The 17,685-nt window shown below is 43.8% G+C and overlaps 8 protein-coding genes across 8 annotated transcripts; 3 read left to right on the plus strand and 5 right to left on the minus strand.

Moving 5' to 3' along the window:
- Positions 1-117: 117 nt before the first annotated feature.
- V2V93DRAFT_349331 (MFS monocarboxylate transporter protein) lies at positions 118-2,159 on the plus strand. The gene is made up of 2 exons (XM_066907948.1): positions 118-822; positions 879-2,159. Exons 1-2 carry the CDS (start codon positions 536-538, stop codon positions 2,005-2,007), a joined length of 1,416 nt encoding a protein of 471 aa, XP_066764280.1. The 5' UTR covers positions 118-535; the 3' UTR covers positions 2,008-2,159.
- Positions 1,992-4,052, minus strand: V2V93DRAFT_349335 (KRI1-like family C-terminal-domain-containing protein). Its single transcript, XM_066907949.1, has 2 exons — positions 3,810-4,052; positions 1,992-3,741 (listed from the first exon to the last, which is right to left on the minus strand). The coding sequence occupies exons 1-2, from the start codon at positions 4,018-4,020 to the stop codon at positions 2,135-2,137; spliced, it is 1,818 nt and encodes a 605-aa protein (XP_066764281.1). The 5' UTR covers positions 4,021-4,052; the 3' UTR covers positions 1,992-2,134.
- A 346-nt stretch (positions 4,053-4,398) lies between these two features.
- On the plus strand, positions 4,399-6,338 carry V2V93DRAFT_373796 (cytochrome P450). Its single transcript, XM_066911082.1, has 2 exons — positions 4,399-5,611; positions 5,677-6,338. The coding sequence occupies exons 1-2, from the start codon at positions 4,606-4,608 to the stop codon at positions 6,279-6,281; spliced, it is 1,611 nt and encodes a 536-aa protein (XP_066764282.1). The 5' UTR covers positions 4,399-4,605; the 3' UTR covers positions 6,282-6,338.
- Positions 6,287-8,195, minus strand: V2V93DRAFT_373798 (uncharacterized protein). Its single transcript, XM_066911083.1, has one exon. It carries the CDS (start codon positions 7,902-7,904, stop codon positions 6,348-6,350), a length of 1,557 nt encoding a protein of 518 aa, XP_066764283.1. The 5' UTR covers positions 7,905-8,195; the 3' UTR covers positions 6,287-6,347.
- A 258-nt stretch (positions 8,196-8,453) lies between these two features.
- On the minus strand, positions 8,454-9,960 carry V2V93DRAFT_360467 (uncharacterized protein; the record flags this gene model as incomplete). The annotated part of the gene is made up of 2 exons (XM_066908135.1): positions 8,454-9,786; positions 9,848-9,960. The coding sequence occupies 2 exons, from the start codon at positions 9,958-9,960 to the stop codon at positions 8,454-8,456; spliced, it is 1,446 nt and encodes a 481-aa protein (XP_066764284.1).
- Positions 9,961-11,020: 1,060 nt separating this feature from the next.
- On the plus strand, positions 11,021-11,976 carry V2V93DRAFT_373803 (uncharacterized protein). The gene has a single exon (XM_066911084.1). The coding sequence runs from the start codon at positions 11,376-11,378 to the stop codon at positions 11,631-11,633; it is 258 nt and encodes an 85-aa protein (XP_066764285.1). The 5' UTR covers positions 11,021-11,375; the 3' UTR covers positions 11,634-11,976.
- Positions 11,911-12,928, minus strand: V2V93DRAFT_373805 (uncharacterized protein). Its single transcript, XM_066911085.1, has one exon. It carries the CDS (start codon positions 12,873-12,875, stop codon positions 12,204-12,206), a length of 672 nt encoding a protein of 223 aa, XP_066764286.1. The 5' UTR covers positions 12,876-12,928; the 3' UTR covers positions 11,911-12,203.
- Positions 12,929-14,821: 1,893 nt separating this feature from the next.
- Positions 14,822-17,401, minus strand: V2V93DRAFT_64668 (DNA topoisomerase). Its single transcript, XM_066912752.1, has 4 exons — positions 17,143-17,401; positions 16,694-17,070; positions 16,225-16,641; positions 14,822-16,152 (listed from the first exon to the last, which is right to left on the minus strand). Exons 1-4 carry the CDS (start codon positions 17,221-17,223, stop codon positions 14,970-14,972), a joined length of 2,058 nt encoding a protein of 685 aa, XP_066764287.1. The 5' UTR covers positions 17,224-17,401; the 3' UTR covers positions 14,822-14,969.
- Between the last annotated feature and the right edge of the window lie 284 nt (positions 17,402-17,685).

The following is a 17,685-nucleotide window of genomic DNA, read 5'->3' on the forward strand; positions in this document are numbered from 1 at the left end:
CAAAGACCGATGACCCCTGAGAGCCGAAAAGCTACCGACGAACTTATTCGAAAACGGTTCGAGAACCCTGACTTCAATAAGGTTTAAACACGTTTTTCGTCTTCATCCCAGAATCAGACCTCCGATGGATCGCATTTTCTCACATTGAATGAACCGTCTGTGTAGTTTCTGTTATTAAACAACATTTCTGTTTTTTTGATTTATCATTTGAGTGTATTTTGGCCTTTTCCAGCTAATTTTCCCTTGGTAAATGTCAAGTATATCAATGGAGTTTCCGGATTAACAAAGCTACTCTCAACTCCGACCGCCGGATGTCCGGATGCGCCGCGCTCTGTCCAAAAGTATCTCTTTCATCCCGACTCATTCTTTGCAACCTTATGTAAAATTGAAAAATCTTGACATCAAATCTTTTATACTCGGTCTTGTGCTTAAAACCCACCTCACTGCGTTGTGCTTCGTATGTGCTGTATTGGCTGTGCACAGGTTTCGAGCCCGACGCCCACAAAATACCAAATAACGAAAAATCCTCGTAATTATGGAGGACCGACATCTACATCACACTCTATCACAAATGTCGCGGATTTCGCGACTATCAGAAGTCACTGCCGCAGCAGAGGCAGGCGACATCGCTATGCCGTCGCTCATTGGCGCGGCAACAATAGAAGAGCGAATAAGAGGATTTGGTGAATCAATTGATGGCGATCAAGAAGAAAAGTCCGAGATTGATTATGAGAGACAACAAATTATAGATGAGATTCCTAATGGTGGGTGGTTTGCTTGGATGCAAGTTTTGGGATCTGCAATAATGTATTTTAACAGTTGGTATGATTATATTTTTTATTGCTAGTTCATGTGGTATAGATAACTGATTGGTAAAGGGGCTTTGTGAATTCATATGGCGTATTTGAGAGTTACTACACAGACATCAATCTTTCCGGAAAATCGGTGTCGACGATCGCATGGGTAGGATCCATGCAGTCCTTTCTTTTAGTTTTCCTCGGAATCGCCGTCGGTCCTATTTTTGATCGCGGCTATTTCCATTCAACTTTGATCTTTGGAACAGTCATTGCTGTATTTGGGACGATGATGACTTCGTTGTGTACAGAGTATTGGCAAATCATGCTAGCGCAGGGTATTACTGTTGGTGTTGGAACTGGATGTATATTTATTCCTGCTATTGCCATTGTTCCTCAATATTTCACGACAAAAAGATCTCTTGCCAGCGGTTTAGTCGCCGCCGGATCATCGGTCGGAGGTGTTTTATATCCGATCATTTTTCATCGTCTTGAGCCACGGATTGGATTTGCGTGGACTACACGCACGATGGGATTTATCATGCTGACAACTCAAGCTATCGGTATCTCAATTTTACGAGTACGTACTATACCAAAATTCAAAAGAGCATTCTGGGATAATACTGCATTGAAAGATCCCAAATTTGTAGTGTTCTCTTTTGTCATGTTCTTTGCGTTTGCGGGTGCTTATGTTCCTTATTACTATGTAAAGTCGTTTGCCAACGAGCGAGCAGGATTCGACGCCGATGTTTCATTTTACATGCTGTCAATTATCAATGCTGGTTCTATATTCGGTCGAATTATTCCCAATTTTCTGGCAGATTTAGTAGGCCCTATAAATATTATGGTCCCGTTTACTGTGCTTACTATAATCATCGCGTACTGCTGGATAGCTGTACATACGCAGGCAGGCATGGTTCTCTTTTGCGTCTTTTACGGCTTTGCATCCGGTGCTATCGTCTCGCTGCCGCCCCCCGCTCTTGTCTCATTATCTCCCAACACATTATCAGTAGGTACACGATTGGGTATGGCTTTTGCATTTGCGGGATTTGGAATGTTAATTGGTACACCTGTGGCTGGCGCGTTGTTACATACGAAACTCACGTACGAAGCCACGGCGATTTTTTGTGGTACGGCGTGTGCTGCTTCATTGATACTGCTTTTGGTCACAAGGTATTTGAAATATGGTAGACATATCATGGTTTATATTTAATTAGTGTTCTGGTGATTACTGGGTTTTGGTATTTAATTGGGAGTTGATGACTATCCTTAAGTTCAGTTATTTGCATGATGGATTTGTAAAGAAATTAATCTATAGATAGACAAATGCACACCGGCATTTATTTCTTTGCCTTTTTACTGCCCTGTTTAAGCTTCTTCTCAGTCCCCTCTTGAAATAATTTCGGCGCCAACTCCTCCCATTTTGGCGCTGTCGTATCACCAAAGACTTCCTTTCGCCACTGTCGTAGCCGCTTCTTTTTTGCGTACCTTTTATGATCTTTTTCCTTCTTTTCTGGCTCCCTGTATGGAGCAAACTTCTTTAATCCGACAAACTCATTCAATTGCTTATCGTCGGCGAGTAAAATATCGGCAGGCTCCATGTTGAATGACTCAGGAGAAACTTCACGATATCTGAACTTGAATTGAGGGTCGGCCGAGGAGACAGTATCGGCAGATTTGGCTTTCTTGCTGGTTGCAGAGGCGATTTCGTCGGCGTCGGTATAGGGGATAATTTGGGTATCGACAAATTCTTCAACTTTAGATTTCAATTTTTTAGATTCTAATTTCGCTTTCTTTTCAAGCTTTTTTTGTTGTCGTCTTGATATCTTTTGTTCAGTCTCATGGTGGTCGCTGTTGATATCGCCGTCATTCTCTTCTTCGTCATCGTCGCTGCTTTTGTATTCGGGAACAATATCATTGATGTCGATATCATCGTTCCATTCAGGCTTTGTATCCTGTTTACCATAGAATTCGTCCCCAAACGCGCGCTTCATTTTCTCATCCCACTCGTCTTCAACGAAATCAGCATCTAAGTCTTCCTCGCGAATCCCAAACTCCTCATCTTCAGCAATCCCCGCGACTTGCTTGATTTTTGCAAGTTTATCCATGACCTCTTTAACCTTTAACTGCTTGAATCGATTTCGGTCCACTTCGCGCTGTTTTTTCAATTGTTCTTTAGCCTCGGCTTTGACTCTTCGTTGGCGTTGACGCGGAGTTTCCGTATCGCGACGGATTGAATGCGCATCGACGACGTCTCGACCGTAAGATACGATCTGACTTGCTTCTTCGCCGGCTTCAAATCTGAAATTGTATTTTGTTTCGAATTCGTCTGCTTTTTCGTCAAAGTCGCTGTCATCTTCGTCGAGTGACTGCTGTTGAGCTGCTGTTGACGACGATGACTTTGCACGTCGGACGGGAGCCGATGGAAGCCATGCTTTTGAAGTCATGAATGAGTCTAAAAATTTCTCAGGATCCTCAGCCGGATCAGGTAATTCTATTGGTTCAACCTCCCGTTCGTTGGTAACTTTTTTCATCATAAAATCATCCTCGTCCTCGTCGTCTTCGTTGTCGTCGCCATGCATTTCGCTTACGAGACGTGCACGATCGCGAGCAACTTTAACTGAATAAGGGAGCTTGCTCTCGTCTTGCTCATTTTCGTCTACTTTTACTTCATCATCAAGTTGCCCCAAAAGATCCATACGGTGATAATCTCGTAAATAAACCGGTTTATCTTTCTTTGCAACTTCGACATTCTCATCGTCGAAGAATCGAACACTAGAATCTTTTATGATTGATACATCATTTGATCGGAGAGCAGTCACAACTTGTTGGATTTTTTTATCGACTTCATCAGTTAATAATTCTGCATTCTCATCTTCTTCCTCTGATGATTCGGAATCTGATTCAGACGACGAATCAAGTTCTCCTCGTTTTGCTTTCTCATGCACTGTGTTGTTCGCGCTTGTTAGTTTCTTAATGTAAATTTACAACATACAAATTCAATAGAATACATACGTTTGTGGAGCTCTTCGCGTTCTTTGTTATGCTCCATACGCTTCTTGTACTCTTCATTAACTGTAAGTTCGATCTCTTCATCGTCTGAAGACAACTCCAATCTCTTCCGCTTGGACGAACTAGCACTCACTGCATCACCGTTAATCTTCACTGCAGCGGCAGTCAGAGTGGTATCCGACTGCTTTGCCTTCGGCTTTCGCGAACGCGGCATATCTGTCTTCTAAAATCCTTGATTTCTCGATAACTTCACAAAAGAAAAATAAAAATTTTATGATTTACAAGTTGGGAGTAGTGGGTAAGGGTGGTTTACGCCTCGTTAGAAGCGGCTTTGAGGAGTGGGATTAAGCGGGAGGAATGATACTTTGAAGACTAATTTGATTTAGCACGAGAGAAACTGAATATTGCTCTAAAGAAAGCTGTTAAAAAGTAGCAAATTTATTGCTCTTGGGCGTCACTGGCGTTACTGGCGTTACTAATTAGTTGGGTGATTTGGGAAATGAATTCGTCGTAGACATGACTTATTGAATACAGTATGAGTAGCACCTTAAATGCAACAACCAAATTGTGCTTCTCTAAAAACTCAGCCCATATTACAATACGGCATCTCGCATATTTATATTAACCAAACTTCACGAAATTGAGTACTGTTCGAGCTGAATAGCTGAGTGACCGTTCCAGCATATCAGCGCAAAGCGTGCGGCTTGGAACCGATGATAAGTATAAAGGTGACGTGCTCTCACAATCGGTATCTGCTCAGAACTACTTTCTATCTTTTTTTATAATTCGACGCGTTTTTATGGTATCATCAACAGCTATTGCGGGATCATGGCTAGTGGCGCTACTGCTGATTAATCGGTATGTTCATCCGTTTTCAAACTGGACGTTTTATCCCCTTCTCTTCCTCGGTCTGTCAGCAAGACGGATATACTACTGGCGCATCTACCCCTTCCATGTTTCTAAGCTCCGCAACTTGGCTCAAATAGATTACCCGCTACACCCGTTATGGGGCCATTTTCACGGCGAGGCCATGGAGCGAAGTGACGGTACAGCGTTGCTTGACCGTGTAGAGTTATTGCCTGAAGGAACACAGCTTATGCGGGTCTTAGGATTGCTAAATACGGAGAGAGTAATGCTGGTTTCACTGCAAGCTTTACAAGATGTGTTGCAGACACAGTGTTATGAGTTTCCTAAACCGCCATATATCACGAAACAGTTACAAGGTGTTCTCGGAAACGGACTGTTATTCGCAGAAGGAGAGGCGCATAAACGGCAACGCAAGTTGCTCATGCCGGCGTTCAGCTACGGAAGGATTAAATCTCTTGTTCCGGTCTTTCTGCAAGAAGCGAATAGACTATCAAATGTTCTTGAGTCTAAATTATCAGCATCTGAATCGAAAATTGGAATGTCGCCTCTAGTATCAAGGTTAACTCTTGATATCATTTATCGCACCGGACTAGGCACGCAATTCGACGCCCTTGAGAATCCCGATAACAAGCTCGCACTGGCGTATGATACTATTTTTTCACCGCGCGGAAAAACTAGTAAAATATTTTTCCTGCTTGCAATGCTGGTGCCGATGTTTTACAGGTTACCGTTTAAACGGAATGTTGTCTTACGACAGTCGCGAGAGACGATGAATAAATTTGCTACGGATGCCATCGAGAAAAAAATAGAAAAATTTCGAGAGTCAGAGAAGAATGACGTGAAATATGAGAGCAAGGATGTTGATTTGATTAGTATCATGATTGAGGAAGGACCTAAAGAATGGGGTGTTCAAGATATGGCAGACCAATTACTCACCTGTACGTCTTGTTTTTTTGGTATCTGTCTATTATCACACATCTCAGACTAACCAACCAATTGACAGTTCTTGTTGCAGGTCACGAAACAACTGCCTCCGCAGTCTGTCTAGCTCTGGATCACCTCTGTAAAAACCCAGCCATCCAAACGCGTCTACGCAACGAAATTCACGCCGCATTCCCAGAAGGTTACAACACCATTCAAACCTATGACGATGTAGAGTCATTATCTTTCCTTAATAATGTTATTCGTGAGGTCCTTCGCGTCACACCACCGGTTGTCGCTACCGTACGACAGGCTTCGCAAGACTGTCTAGTTGCGGGCCAGTTTATCCCGAAGGGGACAAACGTTGCTGTTCCGCTTGCCGTGATAAACAGGCTCAAATCGATCTGGGGCGAAGACGCGCGCGAGTTTCGACCTGATAGATGGGACGATCCGAAGCTTTTAGCCGGTGGCAATAGTATGGCATTTTTGACGTTTATCGCGGGACCTAGAGCCTGTATCGGTCGACGATTTTCAGAATTGGAATATAAATCTATTCTGATCGCTTTGGTGGGCAAATTTGAGTTTGCGTTTATACCGGGTGAAGAAGAGATTAAATTTAGTAGCCGGATTACTTATCGGCCAGTTGGGAGTATGCCATTAAATGTTACGAAAGTGCAAGGGTGGTAATTGAATCGGTTCATCTTATTCTTCTATTAAAAAAAAAATCCAAAACATATTTGAAACATAAACAGATCAGTGACTCTGCAAAGGCATTCGATAAGGACTACATTGTTCCCATCCGGCACCGGCAGCGACACCGTCCTCACTAGGCCAAGTCTTTACCGCGCCTCGACTCTCAACACCGCCCGCGGCTCTAAAGAGGTAATAAAGTAGCATATTAGCGTATATAACCGCGTGAGGACCTCGCTTGACATGCACCGAGTCAGAGTATGCTATTGTGCTGTATCCTTCCAGTATATGTCCCCATTCAAAAACTTCAACTCCAAAACTATTTGCGACAAGTCGGGCCATTGCGTCAAGAGCATAGAGACCTCCTTCTGATTTGCGATTACTTCCTCTAGGTATAGCTGCACGGAAAAGAAACGGTACTTCGTTTCCAAATAGGTCGCGCATATAGGTTATGAATTTCTGTTGTCGCGCGCGGTAAAAATCGAGTTCAAACCAGAGCATGGGACGAACAAGAGGTATTGGATCTGTGCTGATATCCTTATTCAGCTCAGCAAGAAACTTACGACGGGTTCTTAAACCTTCCATATCTGCACGCCAATCGTAAAGTAGAGACTGATATAGAACCAAATCAGGAGCGCCGGAAAAGAGATCTCCAAATGTTTCAGGAATATGATCTTTGAAGATTGTCTCGGTACGGTTTTCAAACGACACTTCTTCCATGTGTGGTAGCCACCACCACTTTGGACGCGAAATGTACATTGACGCTAAATCCCAATGATAGATCGTAAAATTAAGTCGGCCGGCACTACAATAAGAGACGGTATTATGTCCATACAAGCTTTTCTTTCCTTTTAGTCCAAGAATAGCACACATGCTCATTAACAAATCACGATCAAGTGAGTCCGCCATGATCAATATCCGCTTATTCCGCAGCCACCGCAATGAATCACGAAGCTCTCTGGAAGGATGTGAGGTAGATACAAAATCTCGCAAATGCTGCATCCAATTTATCGGTGCAGTCTTCAAGATACTGGCCGGAATTTCACGCTCGTCCGAGAAAAATTTGTTTGTCCAGGCATTGTCGACATCATTTGCTAAATCTTCTGAAAGCGGATACTGTGCGAGAGACGGTACCTTTCGGATAATCAAATCATCATAATAAGGTACATATGCTGCGTCAAGAAACCAGGGCCGGCCTTTACCGCTATACTCTGGAGCATCCTCCATGAATTTTCGCTCGTCGCCTTTCCCTTCGTCGTCATCATCCTCTGAGACTTTTACGGGAGTGTATGGAGGGATATACAAGTACCCTGGACGTTGATAAGGATCCTCGCAAGGATGCACGTAGGGACCGGTCGGCTCTGGAGCGTATTGCGTTGCTGTGTGTGTGAACGTGATGACTTCCTCATGCCCTGCCGCCTTTTGCTTGACTTTATACTGTGCTGACGAGTCTTCGGATCTAATATGATCGGAAAGGAGAGGTTCGGATATTAATTGCGCTGTTGAAGCGATGGATATGTGACTATGTACACGACTGTAGTAGAAAAAGAGGGCGAATATCAAGAACGTGAGGTTTGCGCCGCCCACGACGATGCCGACGCGATGCTGCGAGAGCTGCATTATTTAGCAAACGAGCGCAATTTGCAAAGCAAAGCAAGCAGAGCAGGATCTCACCGGTTATGAAAACATAGAAGGGATAAAGAGGTTTAATCACACCTCGCTTCGTGAAGGACGAGTGGTCCGTATCTTCCCGCTCTGTTGGTCCTAACCTTATTCGTATCCGTAAGGAAGTCTTCTGCGCCAGAGTTATGAGAAGCCAGGCTAGAGCTAATTCACCTTGCATAAGCACATTCTCGGGGGAGTTCACATTTGCGTCGTTGTCTATCTTGCCATAGGTACATAGCGCCATTGTAGAACGAGTGCGTGGATTAAATTTACTCGGTACAGATATTACGTGGAGCGGCACTAACTTGATTAGGAAAATCGCGTCGCGTTCGCGTGTCCGCATGCAGAAATAGACAAAGAACTTGGAAAGCATCGAAAGACCAATGACGCAAAATGATAATTGAAAGAACAAATGTAAAAACCAAAAAAAAAAACACCTATGTCACCCTGATGATACTTAATGATTCGTAATGATCATATAATATAAAATACAGCTACAGCTCGCTAATGACTAGCTAATCTGGTGTTATACAAGTTACACCGCGCCCACGCGTCCGCTGGGTTATATCCTTCAATAGCCTTGGCCTGTTCCGGTGTTTGTACAATAGTTCCTTTTACTTCAATACCACCTGAGGCCCGGTGCAGATAGTAAAACATCATGTTAAGATAGACAGTTGCGTGCGGACCGTTCATGACGTGAATTGAATCCTTGTAGAATTCTCCGTACCCATGCAGTGTATGGCCCCAATCAAAGACCTCAATGTCGTGATATGCCGCAACAAGACGCGCCATTTTGTCGAGTTGATAAATCGAGATCTCTGCCGGACCCGCTTCGCGGCGCGGCGCAGCGGCACGGTACATCATTGGCACGTCGGCGCCAAACAAGTCTCTGAAGTACTTTATGAATTTAATTTGTCTGGCACGGTAGAAATCAAGCTCGGCCCAGAATAATGGCCGAGAGAGAACGTCTGCAAAAGCTGACATGTTTCTGCTTTTGCGGTAACCAATCATGTTTGCTTTCCAGTCCCAGAGAAGGGACTGATAAAGAATAAGATCAGGCGACTGACCGTTTTCGCCTTTGACGTCGTCGATACCGAGGGGCATGAAGAGGTTTTCAGTACGATTTTCAAACGAGACGTATTCAATCAGGTCTGAGAACCACCAGGAAGGTCGCGAGGTGTACATAGAAGGTACATGCCAGTAATAGACTGTAAAGTTGAGTTCGGAGACAATACATCGGCTACCAGTGCGATTGGGTAATATGTAGTCCTCGGTCGTGAGATTGAGATCTTTGCAAAAATGATCAACCATATAACGGTCGACAGAATCAGCCAAGAGGAGAACACGTTTGTTTTTCAGCCAGCTGATTTGTTGAAAAATTTTGTACGCGTAGGAACCAGAGTTTGGGGTAGGGTTTTTGATCAGGGTGAGCCAGTTGCGTAAGAGAAGGACCCAGTTAGTAGGAGCTTGTGAGAGTAAATCGCCAGGGATTTCATTTTCGCGAAAGATTTGCTCTGCGTTTGTGGTTGGTGAAACGTCTCTCGGGGGAGGGTACTGCGCCGACGGAGGCGGGGGGCGTTCGAGTAGATCGTCGTAGTAAGGCACGTAGCGGGCGTTAGCGTAGACGGCAACGCGAGAGCGAGACTTTTTGGATGTGGGAGCAAAAAGGTAGCCTGGCCGACGGTAAGGATCAATGCAATTCTCGGGAGTGGTTGGTGTAGGGGTGGGGAGGTCAACGGTGACTGTGGTAGTAACGACGACGATGTTTGGCGAGAATACGGGTTCCTGAGCGATGCGCGCTGGATTTGGATCTGAGCCGACGACGTACTCTGTCGTTCTGGGACGCGTGTCAGAAGAGGAAAGAGAAAATGGGGAGAAAGAAGAGAGGGTAGACGAACGATTTGATAATTTTGGATGTGGAGTCGTGCGTGGAGATGAAGAGGCTGATGAGGACGATGTTGATGAAGATTGCGAGGCCAATGAGCCATGATCTTATGCGATTGTGTATCATGCTGGCGAACACAACAAGAACAAGGCCAAGGTATGATAAGAAGGAAGGAGAGGGAGAAGGAGAAGGGTTAAATAGTAGACGTGTGTATTTAGAAACGAGTGCTGCAGCAGCTGTCTTATTTTGCAGCCGTAGTCTTGGCACCTGCTTCGCACTATTTCCCTCTTCGCTTCCATTATTTCCTTTTTTGTCTGTCTTTCTCATTAAGTGCTGTCATTAAGTGCTGCTTCACAAAACCATCCCCTTCACTCTTTTCTTGGTTTATTTCATTGTTGCCTGTTGTATTGCTGTATTCTTACGTTTGGTATTTACAGCTGTGGCTTTGTGTTAACAGTTGTGGCGCTGGGATAGTTGCCGAATCTCAAAATGCTGAGCAGCAAATTCACAATGGATATCCGTCTTTATCTAGGCGGTCTCTATTTAGTCTACAGTGTATATTCTACTCTCGATATTCTTTACTTCACCCCAAATGCCCCCTTCCTTGAACTAATTCAAAGCACGAGCCAGAGGCCCCGTTTCCCGTTGCCGAAGATCCTGCGCCTGGGTTCAACTTAGCTGGCCCAGCTGTCAAATTACTTTGAGTATCGCTTTTGCTTCGTCCTGTTCTTAATAGACAATTGTCTTTTCTGTAACTCTTCTATATCTATATCTATATTCACTTGTTCGAACAACGTATATATATTGATAATAAGCTGCACTAGTCGTATGAAACAGAGTTCACTCTAATTTTGAGCCTAACCTTGCCGAGCCATTGCCGACGCTGCCGCCCGCTTTCTTTTATAGCAAATTTGGTTGAAGAGTATTGAAGTATCCAAATTTAATCTAATTACTGAAACTCAAAGCACATCTATTACCAGATGCTTATATAATCTCGTCCCAATATAGAAAGCCAGGATAGTAATATCCTGATTATGCCTGAGTAAGTAAATTAAGCAATTGATATTCTATTATAGTGCCAATGGCAGGATCCGCATTCATCTCCTTCTTCAATAATCCCATTTTGCTGTCGTAGTCAATTTCCCGTTCTCGGTTCTATACTTGATAAAACGTACTGGCAAAAAATATCCGTACAACGGTATTCAAAACAATACAACGGCTTTAGAGACAATGGCTAGATTGATCTTATACAATTCCAATGGCTTGACAGATTCATATTGTAAGGATGACACTCTGCTTATGTATCTACCCTCGATATATCAGATTCTTTTGGCCATCTGACAACTTGCCCTCGGCTCTGCACCACCCCTCGCTCTAAAGATTATAAATCAGCATATAGCTCGCCAAATACAAGCTCGGTTACGTGCTATGACATTGATCTGACAGCTGTCTCTTAGTTTACTTGAATTCAGTCTATATATTTCCCCAGGTGAATCTGTCTTATGCGCTATAAAATAAGCCGATGGAGATGACTAGAGGAGATGAATACGGTATGGGGCAGTCTCGTGAAGATCCATCCTCGAGTTGGTGCAATATCCATATGTTTTTCTATCCTTGCTAACTGTTTCTGGCGTTGTCAGGCTACTGTAAGGCGACAGCAAGTTCACGACACTTACTTCTCCACAATCCCACTCATTCAAGCTGCACTTACCCAAAAACCAACGCCAAGAAGAAACGGCCTGAGATTCGTTAATATAAAGACAAACTCGTCCAGGAAATTGCGTTGTCATTTAAACTAAAGCCAAAGATCGCCCGTCCCGCTCCCTTTTCCATCCTCTTTGTCTATATCTTATCAGTCTCCTCTCTTTCTTCTCTTTCTTCTCTTCTGGCCGGCTCCTCTCGCATCCATTCACATTCTGTTTCTGAATATCCATTACCAAATATCTATATAATTACAAATGATGCTTTTGTGATTGTTGCTTTTGTGCTTTTTCGATTGTCTCGAGGTATCAAGTGCTGATATCTGATATTTGACATCCCCCATCCTAGTCCACTTTAGTCTTTTATCTATTTAGGTAAAAAGGTATTCTAGCCTTCTTTTCTTAATCAGGGATATGCTACACTTGGAATATTTATTCTCAGAATATTACATATCTGTTCCTAGAATAAAATTATAACATTTCTTAAAGCGCATATAAACAAAAAATCATGAAAAAACACAAAAAAACTCCAGTCCAAAGTAAATATACAAAATGATCCAAACAAAAGGTGCTATTAACAATGATATCCAAAAACGAAAAAAAAAAATAAGAAATTGAAAAAAGACGCCCAACTTATAACTATTTATCCTTCTAAGTCTTTGTTAGCGCTCAAACAATCCTCGCACTACCGCCTTCCCGATAATCAGCAATATTGGCAGTCCCTATATAATACTCATATCGTCTACTTTGTTCACTCTCTTCTGATCCTCTCTGCCCTTCTCCTCTTATTCCTTCTTCCTCGGCGGCTGATGCTTCTATCTCATCAAGACCGTTATCTACATCTGCATATTCAGCTTCTAATTCCCCTCTAATTTCGTTTCCGCTCCCATCATACACTCGCCCAGAGGCACTGTGTATACTAGCCATCTCCGGATCTTGCCAGCGCTCAAGTTTGCGCCCACTTATTTTGACAAACCCGCTCTCGTCTCCGGTATTACTCGTATTTGCACCCACAGACGACGAGTTTATGGATGACGAGAAGGTATTTCTTCTCGATCTCGTGAATATCGAGCCTAGAAAATGGGGGATCTCAGAATTGGTGCTCATCGATGGAGCAAGAAAACTTCGGCGAGAATTACTAGACGGTGGTGATACTGTGTCTGAGGGTGTCGTGGGTCGTCTGGTTGTGTACTGCTGTTGAGGACTCGAGCGTAGTATCTTCTGTTGTCGGTGAGATGATTGTGCGCCCCGCAAATTTTTAGATGCGATTGCTGCCGCCCCGGCCGCGCTCAAACTACCTCCGGCTATATTTCCACCTGTAGACGACCCCTGCTGTGCCATCTCAGGTCGTTTGATCTTCCTGCTTAGTTTCCTTTGCTGACTTGCTCCGCCACCACCACCACCACCTCCTCCTCCTCCTCCACCTCCTCCTCCCCCACCAGTCTGTCCTGAAGTGCCGCTCATTCCACCGGCTGCAGTCTGATCCCGCGTAGGATGGAACATCGGTCCGAGATATGAAGATCGCTGCCTTCGTGCACGACTACGGAGTCGTAAAAAGACGAGTAGAATCAATAGTAGTACTAGTACGCCGCCGACTGATCCGACCACTGAAGCTATGATTGTCGTTTTGTTGCTGCTGCGATTATCTGATGTTGAATTTGATGATGTTGGAGCTGCTGTGTTTGAAGAGAGAGATGACGAGAATTGAATTGTTGTCGAAGTCGTAGCAACAAGCGATGATGAAGCAGATAATGAAAATGTACTGCTTGAATGTGGGTGCGTAGAACTGGTTGTACGCGACGAAAATGCAGATGAAGACCGAGTTAACGTACTGCTTGACATCGACGACGGCTTTGTCGACGATAACGATACGGAAATCGTCGGCGTATGAGTACTCCTCGTCGAACTAGTCCCTGATGATGATCGCCCGATACTCGCCCGACTGACCGTCCGACTAGTCGACGCCCGACTACTGGTCGTGGACGATAATTGAGACGGAAAGCTCATAAATGAGACTGTACGTTGTGTTCTACTTGTCGTAGTTTTGGTCGGCATCGACAGAATCGCGCTGCTGATTCTGCTTCTGCTGCTCGTGGCAGTGCCACGTGCTGCTGAAGATTTAGTGTTGTGTAACGCCGTCGACTGAGAACGTTTTGCCATGAGAAATTAGACTTGTGCAATTCTTTTTTTGGAATTTCTATTTTGTCGTTTGCTTTGTTTATCACTTTGATTTATTATTTGCCTTCTGTTGAAGGGTTTTTCGAGAATCTAATGCTGAATGTGTCACCAGGTGATGTGAAGGTATCGTAATTGCATTTTCTTCTTGTGAATAACTAGATATAATACGCACATTTATTAGCATTATAAAAACTCTTTGAGACTTCTCGGAATGGAGGAATTCTGCTTACCACGACCCTTGAGAAAAAAAAAGGAATTGTGAGAACCGATGCGAATGAACAGTGCTCAAACAATAGACAATAGCTTAAATAAAAGAAGATGTCCCCTATTACCAAGCTAGTTATATATATTTTGTTGCTTCAAATGAAAAAAGGAATAAACAGTTCAATAAAATGAGAGTGAGAGTGAATAAATAATAAAGATAAAGGAGAGGAGGCCCTGACGATCTCTATTTATTATTCACCACGCAAGAAGATACACGCAACTTGGTAGATAAAAATAAGCAGACTCTCAAACAAAAAAAATTCCGTATAAAATACAATAATAATTAGTTTGAGAATCGTTTTAAAAGGGGTAGAAAGCTGGCAGTGATTTGGTGTTTAGAAAAGTGCGTGCTAAGTGAAGACAGTGAGGGTGTATTTTTCTTTAAAGGCTAAAAATAATCGATCTATTTTGCTCGCTGTACAATGCTTTGTTTTCTTGAATACCGACCTCTTGACTTAACTTGCTACAGTTTTTAAATTACAAACTTATTTTCGGTTTTTTTTACAACAAAATATACTAATCTGTAGTTTATATTTGTGGAAATATATACGCACCAAGCCATTATTTTCCAATTTAAATATGACATGTACTTTGGCCATTCCATAAACGGAATAATAAGGGAAAGATAAGGTTCGGTTGACACTGTTACTGCGCTAAGATCTATGACTAAGTTCTTTGTATTCTTCACTCTATTCATATTTCTCAAGTGTTTTTTTTCTCAATATCAAAATATAAATGAAGTAAATGTAATCAGATGCATTATAGGCCTCTAATATGCTGTTTGCATCCGCATGAGTATGAACGTTGATGTAGATAAAAGATAATTTCTTTTTCAGGAAAACCGTTGAAACCGATCTTCTCCTCTTTAGTAGACGGGCATTACTACGGTAAGCGGCAGGCGCCTCTTTCAATTGACTAAACAGGATTCAGCCTGTATATGAAGACCGCAAATATAATATCTAGAACAGCTTATCTTCTTGTCTTTTTCTGACCTCACCTCACATACCGTGAACAAGCCTGCTGCAGCACACCCTTCTGCTCATTAGACCTCTTAAACACTTCTAAATACAGGCCCAAACTCTCACTAATAACTTGATGTTTAGTTTTTCGTCCTTCGCAGATATCAGTCATGCTCAATTCTAATTCTTTTCGTAGAAATGGCTTAGTTAATGACATATCGAATCCAATTTGATCGTATCCCTCCGCGAGTGCAAATCCTAGCGTGCTGGGGATAAACTCACGTTGTCCATCTCCTCCCCCACCAGTGTTTTTTGAGGCAGTAAAGACCGCATCCCCTTGTCGTCTAGCACCTCCACGACCACCTCCACGACCACCTCCACGACCACCTCTGGTACCGCCTCTGGCGCCACCGCTGGCATTATTTCTAGCGCTACCGCCTCGTGCAGTTCGCGCAGGCGCTTCGTATGGCAACGGTTCCGGAAAGCGGCCACCAGGTCCTTTGGCAACTTTAACCACATACCCTCTCGCAAGCACGGTTTCAATATGCTCTGCTATCGTCGCATCGGTGCCGATTCCATTCGCGTCCATTTGTTGAATGAGTTCTGGTTCGGTGATGTATGTCGGACTAGTCGTTTCTCCCTGATCGACCGTCGCGCGTGTTAGTCTGACCATCTCTCCCTGGGCAAAGTGCGGTAATGTTTGACTACTACTCGTCCATCGGTCGTATTTATAGACGTCAAGATAATTTCTTTGTATGACTCGTAAGCCAGAGGTCGCGAACCGTTCACCAGACCAATCGAGCACAATCTCCGTCAACTCACCCTTCGCGTCCTCTGAGCAACACGCAAGAAAATGTCGCGTCACAAGCTCATACACTCGCATATCATCAGCCGAAAGTGAGCCTCCAAGAGAACAGTGCGCTACAGGGTGAATAGGTGGATGCGCATGATCGTCATGTTTTCCTTTGCGCGGCTTACTATACGCGCCTTCGAGCAGGTTCTGTGCATATGATCCCCATGCTGCATCGCTTGATTGCTTCTGTATTAATGTCTTCAAGTCCATACCATCGTCAAATTGATCAGTCTCTGTGCGCGGATAGGATAGGAATCCGTTTTGGTAAAGTTTTTCGGCAATATCCATTACTTTCTTCGAAGAAAACCCTAAGAACAGGGCCCCGCGTCGCTGCAGTTCCACAGTAGTTAATGGAAGCGGGCGCCTATATAAAAACAAAGAAAAAATTTAGTTAGAACAGAGGTCAAATGAATATAATCAAGTTCTGGATACGCACCACTTTGATGTCGGTTTTTCAATCATACTGACTATACGCGCCTCCCCATTCCCTGTCTCCATGCACCGCTCATAAAGCAAAGTAACAGCCATCCGATCAAATAAATGTCCACGTTTCCAATTGAAATTCACAACAACATCATCTTTTTTAACAGATACTTTGATATACCAAAACGTCTCGGGACGGAAATTGCGCACTCTTTTAAATCTGTCGACGATAAACCCTAAGGTTGGGAATTGGCATGAACCATAAGAAATCATTGCCTCAGCTAGTCGAGGGGAGGAGCTTTTCAGGGCAAAAGTTTGGAACCGGGTGAAGGCGGCGCCCAGTCTAAGATCAATCTCGATTCGGGCGTCAACTGCTTCGGCTAGGCGTCTGTCGATGTCGCGTGGGCTCCGTGCTGCTTGGTGGATGTGTCTGAAGAGTTAGGGTCTATATCAATAAAAGCACACCAAAAAAAAATACACACTGAGCTTCAAGATTATTGAACATTGCTCGTTTGACTGTCAAATTCCGATTGCCTTCCTTTGCAATATTAAGCACCTCAACCCCAATATGCTCTCCTTCACGATCACAATCCGTCCAAATCATAAGCACTTGAGCTCGTTTCGCCTCGTCTCTAATATTCTTCGCCACCGTATTCTTACTTTCATCAACTTTCTTACAGATCTGAGCTTGAAAAAGATCGATAGGCGCACAACCTGACCAGGCACGAGCGTCGCCAGCAAAGTCCGTGGCAATAATGTGGCCAACGACCGATGTCATCGTCACCTCTGCCTCACCAAACGGCGGCGAAAACCTGTATACAAAATCATAGTTTTTGATGAATCGATTCCCAGAGTTTCGCTATAAAGCAACCCGCAATGTTAGTCTTGTTGACAAGATTCGCTCCGGCAAATGAGAAAGGTATGGACATACAGTGGTAACTCGCCCACCGCCTAGAGTGAACGCGACACTCTTTGCTATAGACGGCTTCTCCGCCACACAGAGAATCTTCATTAAAGGCACATCAAATCGCAATGCTGTGGCTTGCACAGCGCTTGTGTGCAGTTGTGTGTTGACGAGCGTGTCTGTAGGAAGATGAATTTGCCCTGTATACGCGTCATACACGTGATTAGTACCCCTGCATAACCGCGACAATTTTACTATATATAGAACCGCTAGCTTTTAAGATAGCGCAGTGAATGCGGAAGAAGTCCAAAAGGTGTCTTGTGGTAGTGTGCAAGTATATATGAGTGGATTAGAAGAGCATGCGATGAAGACTAATCTCGGGATCAAGGGCGGTGGCCTTCCATTGGGTGAGCGATTCACTATCGAGCAGGAGTCGGCCCGGTCAGCTACTCGCAGCACATTTTCTACAAACAAATAGGCATGAAAAATAGTTTACACAATACGTTTAAAGATACAGCCATATAAACATAAATCAATGAAGATGCGCTCGCAACAAAAATGCAGATGTTG

Source organism: Kockiozyma suomiensis, assembly GCF_038497685.1.
Source record: "Kockiozyma suomiensis strain NRRL Y-17356 unplaced genomic scaffold V2V93scaffold_12, whole genome shotgun sequence".
Classification (NCBI taxonomy): domain Eukaryota; kingdom Fungi; phylum Ascomycota; class Lipomycetes; order Lipomycetales; family Lipomycetaceae; genus Kockiozyma; species Kockiozyma suomiensis.

Excerpts from the sequence above, each read along its gene's own strand:
- V2V93DRAFT_349331 (XM_066907948.1), top strand. The coding sequence starts at position 536 with ATGGAGGACCGACATCTACATCACACTCTATCACAAATGTCGCGGATT. Across the intron at positions 823-878 it reads ATAATGTATTTTAACAGTTG|GGGCTTTGTGAATTCATATG; the intron begins GTATGATTATAT and ends TGATTGGTAAAG.
- V2V93DRAFT_349335 (XM_066907949.1), bottom strand. The coding sequence starts at position 4,020 with ATGCCGCGTTCGCGAAAGCCGAAGGCAAAGCAGTCGGATACCACTCTG. Across the intron at positions 3,742-3,809 it reads ACGCGAAGAGCTCCACAAAC|TGCATGAGAAAGCAAAACGA; the intron begins GTATGTATTCTA and ends CGAACAACACAG.
- V2V93DRAFT_373796 (XM_066911082.1), top strand. The coding sequence starts at position 4,606 with ATGGTATCATCAACAGCTATTGCGGGATCATGGCTAGTGGCGCTACTG. Across the intron at positions 5,612-5,676 it reads GGCAGACCAATTACTCACCT|TTCTTGTTGCAGGTCACGAA; the intron begins GTACGTCTTGTT and ends ACCAATTGACAG.
- V2V93DRAFT_373798 (XM_066911083.1), bottom strand. The coding sequence starts at position 7,904 with ATGCAGCTCTCGCAGCATCGCGTCGGCATCGTCGTGGGCGGCGCAAAC.
- V2V93DRAFT_373803 (XM_066911084.1), top strand. The coding sequence starts at position 11,376 with ATGAATACGGTATGGGGCAGTCTCGTGAAGATCCATCCTCGAGTTGGT.
- V2V93DRAFT_373805 (XM_066911085.1), bottom strand. The coding sequence starts at position 12,875 with ATGGCACAGCAGGGGTCGTCTACAGGTGGAAATATAGCCGGAGGTAGT.
- V2V93DRAFT_64668 (XM_066912752.1), bottom strand. The coding sequence starts at position 17,223 with ATGAAGATTCTCTGTGTGGCGGAGAAGCCGTCTATAGCAAAGAGTGTC. Across the intron at positions 17,071-17,142 it reads GCGGTGGGCGAGTTACCACT|CGAAACTCTGGGAATCGATT; the intron begins GTATGTCCATAC and ends GTTGCTTTATAG. Across the intron at positions 16,153-16,224 it reads GAAAAACCGACATCAAAGTG|GCGCCCGCTTCCATTAACTA; the intron begins GTGCGTATCCAG and ends GTTTTTATATAG.